Source organism: Phacochoerus africanus, chromosome 8 (genome assembly GCF_016906955.1).
Source record: "Phacochoerus africanus isolate WHEZ1 chromosome 8, ROS_Pafr_v1, whole genome shotgun sequence".
Lineage (NCBI taxonomy): Eukaryota > Metazoa > Chordata > Mammalia > Artiodactyla > Suidae > Phacochoerus > Phacochoerus africanus.
The window spans coordinates 103,445,434-103,466,579 of record NC_062551.1 but is presented as its reverse complement, the minus strand read 5'-3'; the positions used below and the strand labels follow the sequence as shown (position 1 = coordinate 103,466,579).

The 21,146-nt window shown below is 36.5% G+C and overlaps 1 protein-coding gene across 5 annotated transcripts in view; it reads left to right on the top strand.

Annotated features, from left to right (window-relative positions):
• SMCHD1 (structural maintenance of chromosomes flexible hinge domain containing 1) overlaps window positions 1-21,146 on the top strand; it is a 151,793-nt gene that overhangs the window by 88,920 nt on the left and 41,727 nt on the right. For all 5 annotated transcript variants that reach the window (XR_007136643.1, XR_007136645.1, XR_007136644.1 and 2 more), the window contains 9 exons: window positions 2,735-2,902; window positions 5,773-5,898; window positions 7,809-7,888; window positions 8,107-8,264; window positions 10,289-10,404; window positions 11,662-11,726; window positions 16,836-16,923; window positions 18,134-18,265; window positions 19,159-19,308. Coding sequence is in view for 1 of the 5 variants with exons in the window: in XM_047793835.1 (XP_047649791.1) it covers window positions 2,735-2,902; window positions 5,773-5,898; window positions 7,809-7,888; window positions 8,107-8,264; window positions 10,289-10,404; window positions 11,662-11,726; window positions 16,836-16,923; window positions 18,134-18,265; window positions 19,159-19,308 (1,083 nt within the window). In the remaining 4 variants the exon portion in view is untranslated. The remainder of the gene's footprint in view (window positions 1-2,734; window positions 2,903-5,772; window positions 5,899-7,808; window positions 7,889-8,106; window positions 8,265-10,288; window positions 10,405-11,661; window positions 11,727-16,835; window positions 16,924-18,133; window positions 18,266-19,158; window positions 19,309-21,146) is intronic.

The following is a 21,146-nucleotide window of genomic DNA, read 5'->3' as shown; positions in this document are numbered from 1 at the left end:
CAAGTAAAGTTGAATCCATTTAGAGCATTTAATGGTTTTAAAACTCTTCTTTTTGGAGACTCCATTATACCTTTTACCAGACGAAATAATCATAGAAGAATGTCCTCTTTGTTGCCCCTCCTAACTAGAGTTTCTATTTCTATTTCTGTTAGTTTTCAGAACACCACTTTTATTATATCTTAGCACTGTCGAGAAACTTTAATGGTTTTTGTTTATTAAAAGATTAGGTTTGCTCTTTAACTTTCTTTACCCTTCCATTTGCTTTACCTTCTGTGTAAATGAAATCAAATGATTGCTGGGTTCCTGCTGTTCCACAGGAACAATCTCTGTTTCCTATCACTGAATACATAGACTCCCATCCTCATTCACTAATTACTCCTAAACTGTAACCTGTCTTCCTACATCTTGCTTTCCCCATCTATTAGATTCCCATTAGCATATACACAAACAAGCTATCTCTCATCTTAACCCTCCACCCCCACCCCCTGCCAAAAAAACCCCCACAGCTTCCTTTGGTTCTGAATTCCAATTCATTTACTGCTTTCTCTCCTTTTTATGGCGCAACTCTTTGGAAGAGTTGTATATGTTCTCTGTTTGCACATGTACAAAGGTTGTTCCTAAGTAAGCCACTTGCATGTCTTCCTGTCCTATGCCACCCAACCAAATTCAGTGTCACTTTTCATTTCCCATCTTATGCTCTCTATGAGACCTATCAGCATTTTATATTGTAAAGTTGGACTCTTCTTAAGATGGCCTAAAATACTCCAAAGAATTCCATTGCAGCATAATCTCATACCTTTTTTCTCCCATGGCTCATTCTCTAGTCATTTTACAAGTGATGTATACTATCTTGACTCACTTTCAGAAAAACAATAGCAGTCTACCTCTGCTTTCTGGAGAGAAAGTGAAAACTTGGGGGATTTTTTTTTTTTTTTGTCTTTTTGCCATTTCTTGGGCCGCTCCCGCTGGCACATGGAGGTTCCCAGGCTGGGCGTCCAATCAGAGCTGTAGCCACTGGCCTACGCCAGAGCCACAGCAACACGGGATCCGAGCCGAGTCTTCAACCTTTACCACAGCTCACGGCAACGCAAGGTCCTTAACCCACTGAGCAAGGCCAGGGATCAAACCTGCAACCTCATAGTTCCTAGTCGGATTTGTTAACCACTGCGCCACAGCGGGAACTCCTTGGGGGGATTTTTTAAACCAAAGTTCTTTTTAAAAACTTTTTAAGTTTTTTAAGATAAAAATATAGTTTTAATATATCATTGCTTCTTAAAATCATTTCCACATTACATAAAATATACTGCTCTTCTGAAGTACATTCCCTTGATAATTTCAACATTAGGCCTAAGAGAGTGCCTTCCATAATTTTGTATTTAATTCTGTTTATACTTATCTATAATTTGTAAATACATATGCAAGTTTTAAATGCAAGATTGATATAAAACCAGAATAATTTTCAACATTACTTAAGATATCACCTCTTCAAAATGGCATTTGGTGTTTATTCAATGTGGATTTCTGCATTAGACTTTACACATTGTAAACTTTCAGTATGTTGTACTAATTAATGTATACTTAATTTCTTTTTGGAATAATGAAAAGATTCCCCTACACTCATTGGGGTTTGGGGGAAGGTTAATTTTGATTATTTTACAATGCCTTTTCACAGAAAATGTTTGACAAACAGTTGTTTCATATAATTAAACATGACATTTTACTTGACTTTTATTTATTTATTTTTTTAGGGCCACACCCACGGCATCGGGAAGTTCCCAGGTTAGGAGTCGAATCAGAGCTGCAGCTGCCAGCCTGTGCCATAGCCACAGCAATGCTGGATGCGAGCCTGTCTGTGGCCTGCACCACAGCTCACAGCAGTGCCGGATCCTTAACCCATTAAGTGGGGCCAGGGGTCAAACCTGCTTCCTCATGGATACTAGTCGGGTTCATTACCGCTGAGCCACAACTGGAACTGCTTAACTGACTTCTAGAATCTAATGTGATAGATTTGTACTTGGTGGAAATTTAAGGTGATGAAATCATTAAGGGTCATTCTTAAAATACAAATGCTATAGTGCTTATGCCGTTACAGAATCAGTTTATATTTTTTCAGTCATGTTGCAGAAATTACAGGCTAGTTTCATTGATTCCCATTAATATGATATACTAGGCATTCTTAGTAACAGATTAAGTAGAGGCAAATCAGAGCCCCTACCTTCTCAGAGATCTTGTAATAGGGAGAGCATGTAATAGGTAAGAAATCATTGGTAAAAAAAATAAAGTGGGTACCATTATGAAGAGGGTACCGTTATGAAGAGTGTCCATGAAAGACCTCAGCTGATTAAGGTATACTGTGTTCAGAAACCTAAAGAAAAGCATGTAGGTTGCAATCCTAGAGAAGGAGCAAGTACAGAGGGTCTTGGGCAAGCACAGGAATGGCTGTTTGGGGAACAGAGAAGATATAGTACAAGTGTAAGTACAAGGGAAATTAGGAAAACACAAGGTAAAAAGACGTAGCTAGAACATTTTAGATTTCTCCCTCACAAAAAAAGAAATTCAATTTCTCAAGGAAATGAAATTAATGTAAGTATTGACATATGTGTAAGTCAACTTGCCGTTGTTTTACTAGAGACACAGTTGTATGCACATGAGTTAGTGACAACATTTTCTTTCATTTATCTGAAAACTAAACACTATCTCCTTGTTTTTTTCTCAATGTGCTTTTCCTCACTAGGAAAATACCCAAAGTATATGTGTAAGAGGCATCAAATTTATTCCGGGTCCTCCTGGAAATAAGGATCTTTGTTTTACTTGGCGTGAGTTTTCTGACTTTATTCGAGTGCAGCTAATTTCTGGACCACCAGCTAAACTTCTTCTTATAGACTGGCCAGAATTAAAGGAGGTAAGTAACTTCTTGCCTTGATTGAAAGGATTTAATATTACACAGCTTATTGCTGTCAGTAGATCAGAATATATTTTGTTGTCGAAGTAGCAAATAACAATAGTAACAATAACAAAAGGACTAAATTTTAGGAATCTTAATACCTCATTATTTAATTTATCACTGTGCCCTCATTTGTTAAAAAACAGTATGGTACTTCAAATCCTAAGAACTTTATTAAAGAAATTTTGGGGAGTTCCTCTTGTGGCTGAGCAGGTTAAAAACCTATGCCTTGATGATGCAGGCTCAATCCCTGGCCTCGCTTAATGGGTTGAGGATCCAGCAGTTGCTGCAAAGTGTGGTGTAGGTCACTGATGCAGCTCGGATCCACTGTTGCCATGGCTGTGGTGTAGGCCGGCAGCTGCAGCTCTGATTCAACCCTTAGCCCAGGATCTTGGATGTGCTGCTGGTGGGGCCATAAAAAAAAGAAAAAGAAATTTTGGAAGTTTGCTTTTGGCACAGCAGGTTAAGGATCTGACAATGTCATTGCAGTGGCTCAGTCACTGCTGTGGTGCAAGTTTGATCCCTGGCCTGGGAACTTCCACATTCTGTGGGTTCAGCAAAAAAAAAAAAAATTTTTTTGTCTTAAAAGGGCTGCACCTGTGGCTAGGTTCCCAGGCTAGGGGACTAATTGGAGCTATGGCTGCTAGCCTACACCACAGCCACAGCAACATGGGATCCAAGCTGCATCTGTGACCTACACCACAGCTCATGGCAATGCCAGATCCATAACCCACTGAGCCAGGCTGGGAATCGAACCCGCAACCTCATGGTTCCTAGTTGGATTGTTTCCCCTGGGCCACAAAAGGAACTCCAAAAAAAGAAACTTTTAAACATGCATAAAAGTAAAAATAGTATAAAGAACCTCTGGTTTCAACAGTTACTGGTTTTTGCCAATTTGATTTCATTGTTCTCTCTCACTTGACATACCAAAAATTGTTTTTGCTGGAATTTTTTAAAGCATGAAAGATATCAAGTCATTCATTATACCTGTAAAAACTTCAGTATTCCTTCTATGCAAATAGTTAAATCCTAATTACTGATTTTGTATATGTCTATCAAATGGCTACCTTTGAGTTTTCATTAAATTTTTAGAATTCTAATTTTAAATATTCACATTCTTGGATTTAGTTATGGTGTGGCAGGGCCTTACCTCTTGGTAGGATAACTTACATTTTTTTTTCTAATGGAAAATGATCTCATGTGACCATGGCAGTAGATGAAATTAGCCTGTGAAGGAGCTGATCATGTAAGCAAAGCTTACATATCCTTGCCCTGGTTTGATATTGTGCTTTTTAATTTGTGACTTTAAAAAAACAGATAAAGTAGTATATGACAGTGTGCTTGCTTTAAAAATAAATTTTTTCTGTAACAGTGTGTTGACTGAGGAGTTTCACTGAAAAGCAAGTTCACTTATTTTTATCTGGAGGAGCATATACTACATTATTACAGTCTTTGCGCCAAATGATGTTGGCTAACTGTATCATGGAATAATTGTGTACCTTTGAGGTGGAAGAAATCTTGATATGTTCATCTTATGTGACTTTGTGGGAGGGGAAAATCAAATATAATGACAGCTTGGAGTTCTTTGGCACAGCAGGTTAAGAATCTGGCATTGTCACTGCAGCAAGTTGGGTCACTGCTATGGGGTGGGTTTGAAAAATAATAATGACAGCTGGTTAGGTCAAAACTTTTTTTTTTTGAGCTTTTTAAGGCTGCTCCCACAGCATATGGAGGTAGCCAGGAGTTGAATCAGAGCTATAGCCACTGGCCTACAGCACAGCCACAACAATGCCAGATCTGAGCCACAACTTGCTGGATCCTTTAATCCACTGATCAAGGCCAGGGACTGAACCTTCATCCTCATTGATACTTGTCGGTTTCTTAACCTGCTGAGCCACAACAGGAACTCCTCAAAAATTTACTTACAAGATTGATTTGCAGATACCATAAAAATCCAGAAGCTTTAAAAATAAAACCTAAAGCTAATGTCTCATTCTGTTAAAAGATATATGTGGATAAGACTGAAATTGTAATCACTGAGTATCTAGTTTTCCTAGAATTTCATAATTTAATTCTTGACCTGCCTCCCCCTGCCAGGATCCTAAATAGAAAAAGGGGAACTGATTTAACATTTAAGCATGATAAATAGAAAAAGTATGTATAAGTATACACATACATTCTCTCATTTAACCTTCAGCGACATTATGTGTTATCATTCATTGTAAATGAGCAAACTGAAATTCTGAAATGTTAAATTACATGACAATATTAAAAAGTGGCAAAGGGCAGTTTTGTATTCATGACATTTGATTTTGGATATTTGCTTTTCCTGTATTTCCCAGAAAAATTTTCACCTAACAGCTTGGGCTAAAGTCATATACTGAATTTTTTTTTTTTTTTTGCTTTTTAGGGCCACACCTACAGCACAGAAGTTCCCGGGCTAGGGGTCAAATCGGAGCTATAGCTGCTGGCCTATACCACAGCTATAGCACCTCGGGATCCGAGCTGGATCTGCAGCCTATACCACAGCTCATGGCAATGCCAGATCCCTGACCCACTTAGCAGGGCCAGGGATCAAAGCCGCATCCTCATTGGTACTAGTCAGGTTTGTTTCTGCTGAGCCACAATGGGAACTCTGCTTTTACCAAATTATTAGTCATTTCCATAAGAAGAGGATCATTTGTGACAATGCAATTAACTTTCAAAAGTTTATTTTAGTTGATGAATGATGCTGTTTATGAATAGAACAAGAGATAAATTTAGAATAGTAGTCATATTGTTTGGCACATGTTTTAGTGCTTCTTAAAATATTTATATTTGTTCTTTAGTCCATTCCAGTGATTAATGGAAGAGAATTACAGAATCCTCTCATTGTTCAACTTTGTGATCAGTGGGATAATCCAGCACCTGTGCCACAGGTTAAAATAAGTCTTATAAAAGCTAACAATTTAAAGGTAAGTTTTAAACAATGTTAAATAATTTTTGCTTAAAATTCGAGCGTTCATTTTCAGGGATTATGTCTTTTTTTTTTTTCTTTTAAATCTAGTCTTTATATATAAATCTTCATTATTGCTTAGTTTAAATCAACCTAAATTTTTTTAAGAGTTATTTTAAGGAAGTATAGTTTATACTTTGCAAACAGTTTAACAAGGGACAACATTCTACATTTATGACTGTTTATTACAAAATAATATTTGAATTTCAGAGTAGGATGATTAGATAATACTGACGAGGTTAATGGAGGCAGATACAATGTAGTATGGGATATAGAACAGGTTCTTTTGGGGAAACTTGCAAGCTCTGAGGGTAAGCAGAAAGTTTTGTGTGTACCTGTACTCTGCTTAACTTTTGAAGAATTACCAGGGCCTGGGCATAGCTATTGGATCTGTACTGGGTTGTGTTCAGGGGAATTTGGCAAGCATGAACAGGGTCTTGTAATGTTTGGGTACAAACATAGTGCTTGGATACCAGGAACTCCAAGGTTAGGAATCAGCTGTTTACACAGGTATTGGTATAGCCAGCTTGGGATCTCAGAGGGACATTGGATGCCTGGTACAAAGTTGGAGGCCCTCCTGTGAGGGGAAAGGAGAGAAGCAGCCAATCCTTTGCAAAATTGTACTTTGACAAGTCCCTGCTGTTGGTTGAAGGGAACTCATTTGTCCTGGCCAAGTTTTTGCCTGGCAACACAGAATTGAGTTCTTGGGGTTTATTCAACCAGGCTTGAATATTCTTCCACAAACAGTATGTGATTTTAATGGATGGAAACAGTTTATATTATGTAAATAATCTTGAAATCAATCCATTGGTTCATTAAGAATTCCAGTAGGGATTTCCCGAGGACCCAACAAGTTGATCTTAAAAGCCATGTAGGAGGTTTATATGCCAAGAATGACTTGTAATTCATATGGACTTGTTTTCATAGTAAAGTAATCAGGGTCAGAGGTTTAAGCCTGTCAAAAAGATATGATATCACTACTATGTAGTCTGAAATAGAAGACTTACTTCTCTGGCTTAGCAACAAAGATTTAGACTCTAATGGGTTGAGAGAAGATGTGTTGGAGAGGATGAACAAGACAGGTACAAATACAGGGCTTTATTCTAGCATTTCAGTTACTCCTCTTCATTTTTGTCTCACCAAATCTTGCCTTTTTTTTTTTTTTTTTTGGTCTGCATACTCCATAATTACCTAATCTTTAAGTTCTGTTAAGTAGAAATTAGAATTAGCAGAGAGTCTGTTTTTCTGCTACTAGAGTCTGTGATTCTCTTTCATCCTTACTGTTTGCTTCCAGGAGCGTTAAACAGTGATTATTTTCTACCCCAAATAATTGTAGTTTTTAGAGAAGCATCTGCAGAAGGCTGAAAGACTCTTTTGACCAATGATTAGGAAGTGTGGCCAGTAGTTATTAATCACTTGAGAGTAAAAGATTAGTTGTCACTAGAAAGGTAGCATTGCAGCAGAGCTTTAAGAAGCACATCTGAATAAATGTTAGGAGAAAGATGAAGTATCAATGGACATAGTATAATGCCCTGACTTTATATAAATATGTTTATATTTATTTCTCCTCTGCACCATCTTCCACAACCCCTTTTTCATTGTTTTTGTGATCAAACTTCACTTGATATATCAGTGTATTGAAACACTGAATATTGAATTCTGCAAATAATTGAAATACAGGAAATTCTAGTTTAATCAATATGAGTGATTATTATCCTTTGAATTGTGTGATTACGTATTATATTGTTTCAGCTAGTTCGCATTAGAAAATTTTAGATTTTAGAAGTGTGCAAATGCAGCTTTTTAAATAGTAATGGAAATAATTTGATTCTTAGAATTTTCTAATTAACCATTTTGTTTTGTTTTTAGCTTACTCCTTCAAACCAGCAACATAAAACCGATGAAAGGGGCAGGGCTAATTTGGGAGTGTTCAGTGTTTATGCCCCTAGGTAAGAACAAAAGTTTGATAATTATCGATATATAGATTGATTTTTGTTATTCCTTGATGAAGTTGAGTAATAACTAGCCTTCTATTTAATATTAGGAGTTATAACTGAATAGGTTACAGTTTCCTAAGTGAGTTAAACTTTATATAAATTGTCTCAGAATTTTTAGTTATAATTAATACAATTTAACCCTTTTCTACCCCCTTCTTTTTTATTTTTAGAGGAGAACATACTATGCAAGTTAAAGCCACATTTAACAAGAATACCATAGAAGGACCCATAATTAAGTTAATGATTCTTCCAGACCCTGAAAAACCTATTCGTCTCAATGTTAAATATGACAAAGATGCTTCCTTTTTAGCAGGGAGTATTTTCACTGGTGAGTACTTCACAGTTTTAAAATAAATTTATAGTGATATTTGCCTTTTACATTAGTGGAATAAATTATCCTAAGTGCAGCATGATTAAAAAAATAAAAATAGCAAGCATGTTGTGGCCTTTTAAATGGCAAAGAAAACACATTTGAGTTAGCTATATTACCCTCATCCTTATGTCCTACATTTCTTCATTGGTCAGGAATGAACTGAAAGTTCATACATAAAGTGATAGCTTAAGGTAATTCAGTTTGTATTTGCTCATTCACTGAATTGTGAAATTCTGCAAAAGAAATAGAAACTGCTAAATGCCAAATATAGTGGGGTTATATGTTTTACTAAATATGTTACAATGTTAAACCAAACAGAACCAGTACTGTTTAACTTAATTTGGGTGGAAATGTATCGTGTCAGCATTTATGAATAAAGATATTTCATAGCCATAAATGCTTACTAAGTACCTGCTGTGTTCTTCCACTGTATTAGGCTCTTAGTTCCAGTGATGAATATGGCAGTTTTCAATGAGTTCAGTCTAATGTAGGAGACAGGTTGAATGCTTTCAGTTTAATACAGCAGGTGACAAATCAGTAGGAAATAATATTTGCTTTATAAGGTAATTTTCTTGAAGACTTTGGTTGTCGTGAATGGATGAATTCCTCTTCATAATTACAAGCAGTGAAACAAGCAGACCAAAAGTTTAGATTGAAATGTTAACAATAATTTTTAAAAACTGAGTTACATATATATATAACTTAATTTTATGTATGTACATACAACCTTTGTACTCAGTTTCAAATCTGTTAGGGAGATAAGACCTTTCTCCTGTGATTAAAAAACAGAAGTTCCCATTGTGGCTCAGCAGTTGATGAATCTGACTAGCATCCATGAGAACGCAGGTTTGATCCTCGGCTTTGCTCAGTGGGTTAAGGATCGGCATTTCTGTGGCTGTGGTGTAGGCCGGCAACTACAGTTCTGATTTGACCTCTACCTGGGAGCCTCCATATGCCACAGGTGTGGCCCTAAAAACAAAAACAAAACAAAAAAAAAGAAAGAAAAAAGACAATCAGTCCATGAACCTTGGAGGTGGGTGTGAATGCTGCCCTGTGCTCACTGACCTGTGGGTTAAGAATCCAACTGCAGAAGGTTTGGTTGCTGCAGAGGTGCAGGTTCAATCCTCAGCCTGTTGCAGTGGGTTAAAGGATCGGTGTTGGAGTTCCCGTTGTGGCTCAGCGGAAATGAACCCAGCTAGTATCCATGAGGATGTGGGCTCAATCCTTGGCCTTGCTCAGCGCATTAAGGATCGGGCATTGCTGTGAGCTGTAGTGTAGGTCACAGATGTGGCTCAGATGTGACATTGGTGTGGCTGTTGTGTAGGCTGGCAAGTATAGTTCCAATTCAACCCCTGGCCTCGGAACTTTCATAGACCACACCTGCAGCCCTAAAAACAAAGGATCCAGTGTTGCCACAGTAGTGACAAAGGTCTTAGCCTCAGCTCTGACTGGATCAGTCCCTGGCCCTGGAGGTCTATATGCTATGTGTGCGGCTATAAACAAAAACTGTAGCAGGTGACAAGGGATTACTACAGATGATAAATACAAGGGGACTCCTACGCATAATAATAGTTTAGCTATTGTATGCTGTTGAAAATCATAGAAGAAAGAAAACATATTTTCAGAATACATAGAGCATATAGATTTGTAAGCATTTAGCCTATTCTGAATTGCTCAGTGTCCTCAGCCTAATCTTTTTGGTCTTGCATGGCAGACAATAAGACAAAAGGACTATTAATAGCGAAGATGTGTTTGTTAGATTTCTGTGTAAGGTTTAGCACTAGAGAGTTATCTGTCCTGATTAATAAGTTCTATAGGCAAATTTTGGAGGAAGGCTAATTAAAGAATGATTTTATTTCTTCATCAGGATTTTATCATTAACATTTAAACAGTATATGCTTAAAGACATAAAATTATGTAGCCAAATCCACTAACTGAACTGGAAAGAAAATAATTCTTTTTGATGTTCACCATTACAGATTTTATGATTACTGTTATTTCTGAAGATGACAGTATCATTAAAAATATTAATCCAGCACGTATTTCCATGAAAATGTGGAAACTGTCTAACAGTGGGAATCGACCACCAGCAAATGTGAGTCATAGAAAGCATTTTAGAAGTTAAAACTAGTTCCCATCTAGTATCTGTGAGGATGCAGATTTGATCCCCAGCCCTGCTCAGTGGGTTAAGGATCTGGCATTGCCATGAGCTGTTGTGTAGGTCAAAGATGCAACTCAGATCCCAGGTTGCTGAGGCTGTGGGGTAGGCTGGCACCTGCAGCTCCAATTCGACCCTGCCTGGAAACTTCTATATGCCATGGGTACAGCTCTAAAAAGACAAAACAGCAATAACAAAAATAAGTTAAAACTAGATCTTACGTTTAACATAAAATTCAATTCAATTCAATTCAATGTAAAAATGCAATGTGTCTATACTGAACTAAAAGGTAACCCATTCTATTATCACTTGGGATTTTTAAAAAGTATGTCAGTATGTTTCAAAAATTTAAGTCTAAAGAACAGAAGTACAAGGCAAAAAGCCACTAAATATCACTGAGAGAAAGTAAGAGCAAGACATGTGATTGATATACTACAGAGTAAAGAAGGCGGGGTAGAGCAGAGAAAACATTTTGAGAGTCTAAAGTAGCACAGTTCAATATAATATCAGCCGTACATGGTATTTAAATTCTTCTAGCAGCCACATTAAAAATGTAAAAAGAAATGTTAATTTTAATATAGTTAAATGTATCAAAATGTATCAAAATTGTCATTTCAACATGTACTCAAGTTTTAAAAATTTACTAGTGATATTTTACATTCTTGTATCTTACGAAGTCCTTGAAATTTGGTATGTATTTTATGTTTACACTACCTCCACTTGGACAGAATATGTTTCAAATGCTCAGTAGCCACATAATAGTTATTGCGTGTCATACCAGACGTTGCCAATCTAAAATAAATCTCAAATTGTAAACTAAACTTTAAAATGCATTAGAGGGTCCTGATTTAATAATGCCTTTCAGGATTTATGGTTCATTTAAATCATCTGTTTAGGAAACTAGCTTCCTTAGTTTATATAATCAGTCCCATCAAACTGCTATTACCTTAAAATTATGTTACCACCATAAAGATCTATTATTGTGTGCCCTTTAATAATGGTATAATCTGTCCATTGTGACTAATCTCACTGTTGTGTCATACATGCATTTTAAAGATGTATACACATAGGGATGTTGTGTGTGTGTGTATTAATCCAAATGTGATCTGGATTCACATTTGGTGAAAGTTTTCATCCTAAATATACTATGTTAAATGTGATTTCTCCCTCCCCCTCCTTTCCTACTTCTCCTAGGCAGAAACATTTAGTTGTAATAAAATAAAAGATAATGACAAGGAAGATTGCTGCTTCTACTTCAGGTATTTCTCAGATCATTTCGTATTTTTTATGCATATTTTACTACAGAGTTAATCAGTCTTGGTAACATTTGCCTGCTCAACTAGGAAAAATAATTTAGATTGAATAGAAAATGTTAATGTCTCCTAATTTTTTGGTCAGGAAATTTTTGAGAAAATAGTGGGTTTTTTTTTTTTTTTTTTACTTTGTAAAAAGTTTTAGGGAAGGATTGTTTTGATAGATATATTTGCTTTCAAGATTATCAAAAAACACAAGAATTATGTATCAGAGCACTTTATAATACTATATAGGAGATTCCTATAATTCTAAACTTAAGAAGGTACAAAGTAAAAAGGCTGAACTAGTTTTTTATTGTTTAATTATGTGACTTTGAGTGTTGCTCCTTTATTCTGGACTTGTATTTAAAAATCTGAAAAATAGTTTTGAATAGATGATGTCTATTTCTTCTGTTTATTTATTTATTGGAAATGTCTTTGTCTTTTTATTTCTTTGTTTTTTTCCCCTTCATTTATTTATTTTTTTAAAAAATTGTTATTTCCCCAGTACAATTTTTTTCTACTGTACAGCATAGACTTTTTATTTCTTTGAGTGTAAGCCATTTAGAAAACAAAAGGTACAGTTACAGATCGTTAATACAATAATAGCAGCATTTACAGTTCCCTGTGTATTTACCTTTATTGAGATCTTTATTTATCCATGTGGGTTCAAGTTACTGTCTATTATTCATTCATTTTATCTTGAAGGACTCCCTTGAACATTTCTTCTGGGCCAGATCTAGTGGTAATGAACTCCCTTAGCTTTTGTTTATCTGAGAATGTCTTAATTTCTCCCTCACTTTTAACGGACAGTTTTGCTGGATGTGGGATTCTTGATTGGCAGTTTCTTTTAGCACTTTGAAAACACTGGCCCACTGCTTTCTGGCTTCCAAACTTTCTGATGAGAAATCTGATCATCTTATTGAGGATCCCTTTTATGCAAGGATTCACTTTTCTCTTGCTGCTCTCAGTATGCTTTTTCTTTGTGCTGAAAGGTTTAGTAATGTGTCTTTGAGTTTATCTTACTTAGAATTCCTTTAGTATATTGGATGTTTATATTCATGTGGTATCAAACTAAGAAAGTTTTCAGTCATTTCCTTAGTTTTCAGCCATTCTTCAAATATTCTCTCTGCTTCCTTTTCTCTCTTTTCTCCTTGAACTCCCACAATCTGAATGTTGGTCCATTTGACAGTGTCTCAGATCCTGTAGGCTCTGTCCACTTTGCTTCATTCTTTTTTCTTTCTGTTCCTGACTCTCTAGTTTCCACTGTCTTATCTTCAAGTTCACTAATTCTTCCTACTCAGATCTGCTTTTGAATACTTGCAGTGAAATTTTTCACTTCAGTTACTGTACTTTTTAGCTCTAAAATTTTTTTTTTTAGTTTAAGTTTTCTATCTCTTTATTTATATTTACTTTTTTCATTCATTATTTTATTGACTTTCTTCACATCCTCATTTAGTACTTTGACCATCTTTAAGACATTTGTTTTATTTATTTATTTATTTGTTTAGTCTTTTTGCCTTTTCTAGGGCCACTCCCCTGGCATATGGAGGTTCCCAGGCTAGGGGTCGAATCAGAGCTGTAGCTGCCAGCCTACACCAGAGACCCAGCAACTTGGAATCCAAGCCGCATCTGCGACCTACACCACAGCTCACGGCAATGCTGGATCCTTAATCCACTGAGCAAGGCCAGGGACCAAACCCACAACCTCATGGTTCCTAGTAGGATTTGTTAACCACTGAGCCACGGCGGGAATTCCTGTTTTATTTTTTTAAATTAGTATGACAGTTGTTTTAAAGTCCTTGTCTAGTATGTCAGCCACTAGGTGTTTTTCATAGATGGTTTTGATTGATTTTTTTTTTCCTTTGAATGACCCATACTTTCCTATTTCTTTGCTTTTTGATTTTTGTTGTTGTTGAAAACTAGATATTTGAATCTAATAATGTGGTAACTCTGGAATTGCGATGCTTTGCCTTCCCCAGGGTTGCTCGTTACTGTTCTTGGTTTTTCATTTGTTTTTAAATTGTTGTGGGCTCTTTCTCTGTCAAGGATTAGCCTTAGATGTAAACTTTAAGTCTTTGCAGGTTTTTTCTGAGTCTTTACCTGAACAAGCAAGGTCATTTTCTGATTTTTCCCATATATGTGTGGGGGGCACTTTTGTTTTGTTTTTGTTTTTAACTATTTTCTAAGTTTTAGGTGATTTTATTTAATTATTTATTTATTTATAGATTATAATTCCATTTTCTCTCTCCTGACTTACATGCCTTTGTTGCATGTATTAAATTTATCAAGGTTTATTATTTTATATAGTTACTGTTCATTTAGACTTACTCTTTTTTTTTTTTTTTTCTTTTTCAGCCATACCCATGGCATATGGAAGTTCCCAGGCTAAGGATTAAATCTGAGCTGCAGCTGCAACTAGCACCACAGCTGTGGCAATGCTGGATCTTTAACCCACTGCACTGGGCTGGGGATTGAACCCGTGCCACTGCAGAGACAATGCCAGATTCTTAACCTTCTGTGCCACTGCGAGAACTCCAGACTTACTTTTGTTAATTTTACTTTTGATAATTTCTGCTGTACCCCTGAGTGACTCAGCCACACATATACACACATCCATCCTTTTTCACATCCTCTTCCCATGTAGATTACTACTGAACACAGGGCAGAGTTCCCTGCACCAAGCAGCAGGTTCCCCAGACTTAATTACTGTTATCCTTTCCAACTCAGGGCTTCTATCTAGGATCGTTTTCCATGTGAGGAAGTTCCTTTAATATTTTGTAGTACACAGCTGCTGGTGAAAGATTATCTCATTTTTACCTGAAAGTATGTTTACTCTACCTTCATACTTAGAGAATGTTTTTCTGGACTTGATTTTCTAGGTTGGCAATTTCTTTGTTGCAGTAATTTGAAGCCAGTCTTCAGTATGCCACCATTTCTGTTGAGAAGTTAGCTGTCGGTCTTACTGTTGTTACCTGGAATAGTAATCATTTCCCCTCTTTTTTGGTTGCTTTGAGTTTTGTTTTCAGCAGTTTTACTGTGATATGCCTGTGTTTGGATTTCTTTTTATTTATCTCGTTAGGTTTGCATAGGCTTTGATTTTTGTGGTCATTGTTTAGTTTTTAAAAATTGTCAGTTATAATTTCATCAAAAATTGTTTCTGCCTCATTCTTTCCCTCTTCTCCTCCTAACACTCTTATTTACATGCACATTAATTCTTCTTAAAGTATTCTCTTACCCTCTTTTCTCTATTTGCCGTATTTTTCTCTCTCTTCATTCTAGATATTATCTCGCAACTCCCTTCAGTTCATCTCTACTCAGTATCTAATTTCTCTTAAATTCATCTTTGAATTAGCAATTTTTCTTTGGGATTTTTAGTTGGTTTGTTTTGTTGTTGTTGTTGTTGTTGTTGTTGTTTTTTAAGGTCCATTTCTCTGTTGGAATTCTCAATCCTGTTTTTTATTACCCTAAGTAGTAATCAGAATTTATTGAAATCTGTCTGGAATTCCTTTATGTCTGTTTTGATTGTCTCTTGTGTCTGATGGTTTTCATTCTGATTCTCTTGCATCTTCGTGTACTTGTTTGGTTTTTTACCATGCATTTTATTTATGAAAATAATGTGAAATTTAAGATGTTATCTTTCTCCAGATAGTGCTTACATTTGCTCTGTCCCTTGTCTGGGCCCCTAGCAGTCTGTTCTCATTTCAGTCCATTTTCAGAGATGGAGATAATTCAGAGCTCAGTTGTTTTTCCTTGGGAGCCTGTCTGCTTTAGGTCCACCTCTACTCATTGGATATTCTCCCAGTAGTCAAGCAGCTTAAAATATGAAACTCACCTTCCAGGGTTTCCATGCTGTCCTCTATCCTGCTGAGTCTTTTTTTTTTTTTTTTTAACCTGTGTTTATCTCTCAAACATCTTCAAGCAAATGTCTTTTTTTATATGATTGCCATCATCAGGAAGGGTTTGTCTGCCATTTGGAAGCAGACGTCTTTTTTCATTCTTACCATAGCTCTGTTAGGAATTATCCTCAGAGAAAACATGGCTTAGTGAAAGGTTACGTGATATCCTCCAAGGTTGAATATATGTTACATTGTAGAATTTCAGTTAAGATGTATATTCATAGCCTTTTGTTTACTGCATTATGCCAGTATTTTGAGAATATGAATGGCATGCAGAGCCATCTTTTTTTTTTTTTTTTGTCTTTTTGCTATTTCTTGGGCTGCTCCCGTGGCATATGGAGGTTCCCAGGCTAGGGGTCGAATCGGAGCTGTAGCCACTGGCCTACACCAGAGCCACAGCAACGTGGGATCCGAGCCGCGTCTGCAACCTACACCACAGCTCACGGCAACGCCGGATCGTTAACCCACTGAGCAAGGGCAGGGACCGAACCCGCAACCTCATGGTTCCTAGTCGGATTCATTAACCACTGCGCGACGACAGGAACTCCTGCAGAGCCATCTTAAGGATCATAAACCACATTGCATGTAACAGGCAAGGTATACCATAAAATGTCACTTACATATTCATTGTGTTTGTGACCAAAATAGGCTAATAAGTCTACCTCTTATTAGGTACTGAGTTCTTTATTGGTAATTAAGTCACAATAAATGTATATCTAATGTATATTTAAATATTTAGACTAGTACTTAAATGGAAAACAAAGTAACATATAAAGAGCAACAGGATATTCTATAATCTTGAGATATAAGACTGAAAATTTGTGTAAAAAAGACTAAAAAAAATTTATATAGAAGTAAAGCAAAATTCACTCGATATATAATTCAGCGTTCTGTGTTACTACCTTGTCAACTTTATATTCCTGTTCTTTTAATTTTTGCTACATGCAGAATTTGTGTTTTAGATGTTTTGTGAAAGAATGTTCAGGTAAGTGGGACCTGGAGTTAAGGCTGTTATTGCAGAAAATACTTGATAAATGAAGGTGAATGTAGTAATAGAACTCTCTTCTTAACATGTTTACTTTTTTTTTGTGGAAGGAACAGAAATGTTAATGTTTTGATTTTCCTCCTCCTTTATTTAAAAGTTGTCAGTGATCTTATCTTTTTCTTTTTGACTTAGGGATAAAGCAATTCCTAGCAAAGTGGGCACATATTGTATCCAGTTTTGCTTTATGATGGATAAAGCAAATATTCTTAACAGTGAACAGGTTTGTTAACTCTTAATACATCACGTTTAGCTTTAGCTGGCTTCACATTTTCTTGCTTGGTTGAGGAATGAAGTGTTTTGTTTAAAAGTAGATTATTCGGAAAAAAAAAAAAGTGGATTATTAGAGAGTTCCCATCGTGGCTCAATGGAAATGAATCTGACTAGTATCCACGAGGTCACATGTTCAATCCCTAGTCTCGCTCAGTGGGTTAAGGATCTAGTGTTGCCATGAGCTGTAGTGTAGGTCGCAGATGCAGGCTCAGATCTGGTGTTGCTGTGGCTGTGGTGTAGGCCGGCAGCAGTATCTCTGATTCGACCCCTAGCCTGGGAACTTCCATATGCCATGAGTGCAGACCTAAGAAGCAAAAAAATAAAAACATTGAAAGTGGATTATTGGATGAAAAGTATAAATAATACTATCTTCAAGGAATTTTAGATTAGAATATATTTAAATTATGTTGTTTAAATTTGACCTAATACAGAGGTTACTTTTACATCCCTCTTTATATCAAGGGATCAGTAAACATTTTAATCTATATCATGGTAAGGTTGGTCTTGTCAATCGTACATGAAAATTTTTCAATTAATAACATTTCAAGTACTAGGATTCTGGATAATGAAGTTTAAGGTAGTTTTAACATACATCATTTCCATTAATGATTGTTAGTGTACTGATTTTTTAAAAATTACCTATATTTTTTAAGTATTTCTAAATGTGTTGAGTGATTAATATTTATTTATTTATTTATTTATTTTTGTCTTTTCGCTGCTTTTCTTTGGGCCGATCCCGCGGCATATGGAGGTTCCCAGGCTAGGGGTCGAATCGGAGATGTAGTCTCCGGCCTACGCCAGAGACACAGCAATGCAGGATCCGAGCCGCGTCTGCAACCTACACCACAGCTCACGGCAACACCAGATGCTGAACCCACTGAGCAAGGGCAGGGACCGAACCCGCAACTTCATGGTTCCTAGTCGGATTTGTTAACCACTGCGCCACGGCGGGAACTCCTGATTAATATTTAAAAATTAATCTGTTATAGATAAAATACTTTTATCCTGAATTTTTAAAAGGTGATTTAAGAGTTAATAGAAATAAAAGGTATTAAAAGGTATTATTTCATTTCATTTAGTATATACTCTCTGCTTCTTCTCTTCCTCTTTCCTTAATCATCAATGTATTGTTAATCAGAATGCTTCTTTTGTTTTGCAAGATTATAGTTGATGTTCTGCCTAATCAGCCCATGAAGTTAGTTCCTGAAATTCAGCCAGCTACGCCAGCTGTTTCAAATGTTCGCTCAATTGCCAGTAGGACTTTGGTCAAAGATTTATATCTTCATATCACGGTAATGATGATTTACTTCCAAATTACAAAAGGCAACAAGAAAAAGTATTCCTAGTTTAGGGTGCAAGATAGTTATTACAGAACCAGATCTTGATTATTCAGTTTAAGTTTATGGGGAAAATTTGTGGGAAAGATGAATGAAATATTTATAAATATCTTTATGCTTGAAAACAAATAGAGAATGAGTAACATTATATGTAAAATAAATCTGGATATTTTAAACAGAAATGACTAAAAATTACATAAATATGCCAACCTTCCCTGATAGATACTTTTAATCTACTATTATATGTATGTATTATGAGAATGTGTGAAGTAAGTTGATTCCTTGGTGTCCATTTCACTGAGGGGCAGGCGATAATTAAGTATTTATTTTGAAGAGCTCTGCTTTCAAGACTGATCATAATGACCTCCTGAAAGCTTCTGGCTACCCAGAGAGAAAGCAGCAGAAGGGTTGTGGAGATTATCAAAAACATGTAAAGCACACTAGTGTTTGACCAGTGTTTTCCTTTATGTAGAGTTTAGCTGAGAAATACTTTACTCTTTCAGTGTGTTTTCTCGTTTTAGCCATAGGAGGCATTCTTAAACTAGTCTTCCCTAGGTCAGTACATTGATGCTAAAGGTACATAACAAATTTTTAAATGGGAATTGTTTTAATACACAAAGTTGGGAGTCATTGTATTAGATGGAAGCCTCGGGTTCTCTTACAGTTTCTGGGATTATTTCCTGCCTATGGGGCACTTATTCAAGAATTGAATTCTGTGTTTGGAGTAAGAAAGATCAGGATAATTTAATATTTGGGGGTTTATGTTGTATTTCTGATTTGTACATGTCCTTCTCTGGGCTTAATCTTTTCCCACTTCTAAATAGTTACTTTCCATTGTTTATCCTAAGGATGACTACAATAATCATACTGGAATTGATTTGGTTGGCACTGTAATGGTTACCATCAAAGGTTCTAATGAGGAAGATGACACACCACTCTTTAATGGGAAAGTTAGAACACTTGAATTTCCCTTTGTGAAAGGTTCAGCTGAAATCACGGTAATTTTTTTTGTCTTTTGATAAATGAGTTTTCTGTATTTAATAGTTTAAACCTCAGTGTTAACAATTGTTCTTTTGTTTGTGCAGATGAAGGTATTCTAATTATAGCATTAAATTGGAATATCAACTGAAATATTTTATGATTTTGCTCTAAGCTCTTATACATTGAACCTAAGATCGTTGTTACTACTAAAACAACTCTCTTTTTTCCCTGTGTTTTCTGTGACTGTCATGGTTTTTAACTTCAGTGACAATATGATATTCATGTTTCATTGAAAAACTACCATTCTGTGGATAGAAATAGAATAAAACATAACCTGGGTAAAACATACATACATACATCTAAGTTTAATAAAACAGCCTATCTTTGTTATTTATTTTTTTCCAAAGCGGAAAGAGTTTTACTTATACAGAAAATACACAGCACAAGAACTTCAGACATAACCACTATGTTATCACCCTTCAGAGATATCAGTGATTAACAGTTCAGTGTATAACTTACACCATAGCCGCAGTAACACCAGATCCTTAACACACTTAGTGAGGCCATGGATCGAACCCGTATCCCCATGAATGCTGGTTGGATTCGTAACCTGCTGAGCTGCAACAGGAACTCTTTTTTTTTTTTTTTTCTTTCTTTCTTTTTTTTTGGCTTTTGTCCTTTTAGGGCTGCACCCACAGCATATGGAGGTTCCCAGGCTCGGGGTCTAATCTGAGCTGTAGCTGCTGGCCTGCGCCACAGCCACAGCATTGTGGGATCTGAGCTGCATCTGCAACCAACACCATAGCTCACGGCAACATCAGATCCTTAACCCACTGAGCGAGGCCAGGGATGAACCCACAACTTCATGCATGGTTCCTAGTTGGATTCATTTCTGCTGTGTCACGATGGGAACTCTGGCAACGCCCTTTTCTTATTACACATCCTTGATATATTTATTTACCAATAAGTAAAAACCTACATCATTTGTATTGATGATCATAATTTATTTTATCAATTCTAAGTGAAAACTTAGTTTCTTTCCAAGTTTGTTTTTTTTTTGTCTTTTGTCTTGTTGTTGTTATTGTTGTTGTTGCTATTTCTTGGGCCGCTCCCGAGGCATATGGAGGTTCCCAGGCTAGGGGTCGAATCGGAGCTGTAGCCACCGGCCTACGCCAGAGCCACAGCAACTCGGGATCCGAGCCGCGTCTGCAACCTACACCACAGCTCACGGCAACGCCGGATCGTTAACCCACTGAGCAAGGGCAGGGACCGAACCCGCAACCTCATGGTTCCTAGTCGGATTCGTTAACCACTGCGCCACAACGGGAACTCCTCTTTCCAACTTTTAACAGCAGTGCTGCCATCACTTTTTTTCTATGTATATCTGATTATTTCCTTAAGAAATTGTCAGAAATAGAATTGGAGATGGAGTTTTCAGCCTTTTGGTAGTTATTGTCATTTGCTTTTTAGTTTATATTCCCACCAAAGATATGTGTACATTCTCATATTTCCAACCCTGAATAGAACAGTTTCTAAAATTCAGCCTACATTTCTATCATTAAAAAAAACACTGCTGGAGTTCCCGTCGTGGCTCAGTGGTTAACGAATCCGACTAGGAAACATGAGGTTGCGGGTTTGATCCCTAGCCTTGCTTAGTGGGTTAAGGATCCAGCGTTGCCATGAACTGTGGTGTAGGTTGCAGTCTCAGCTTGGATCCCGCATTGTTGTGGCTCTGGCGTAGGCCGGTGGTTACAGCTCCAATTAGACCCCTAGCCTGGGAACCTCCATATACTGTGGGTGCAGCCCTAGAAAAGGCAAAAAAAAAAAAAACACTGCCCTTATTAACATTTTTCAT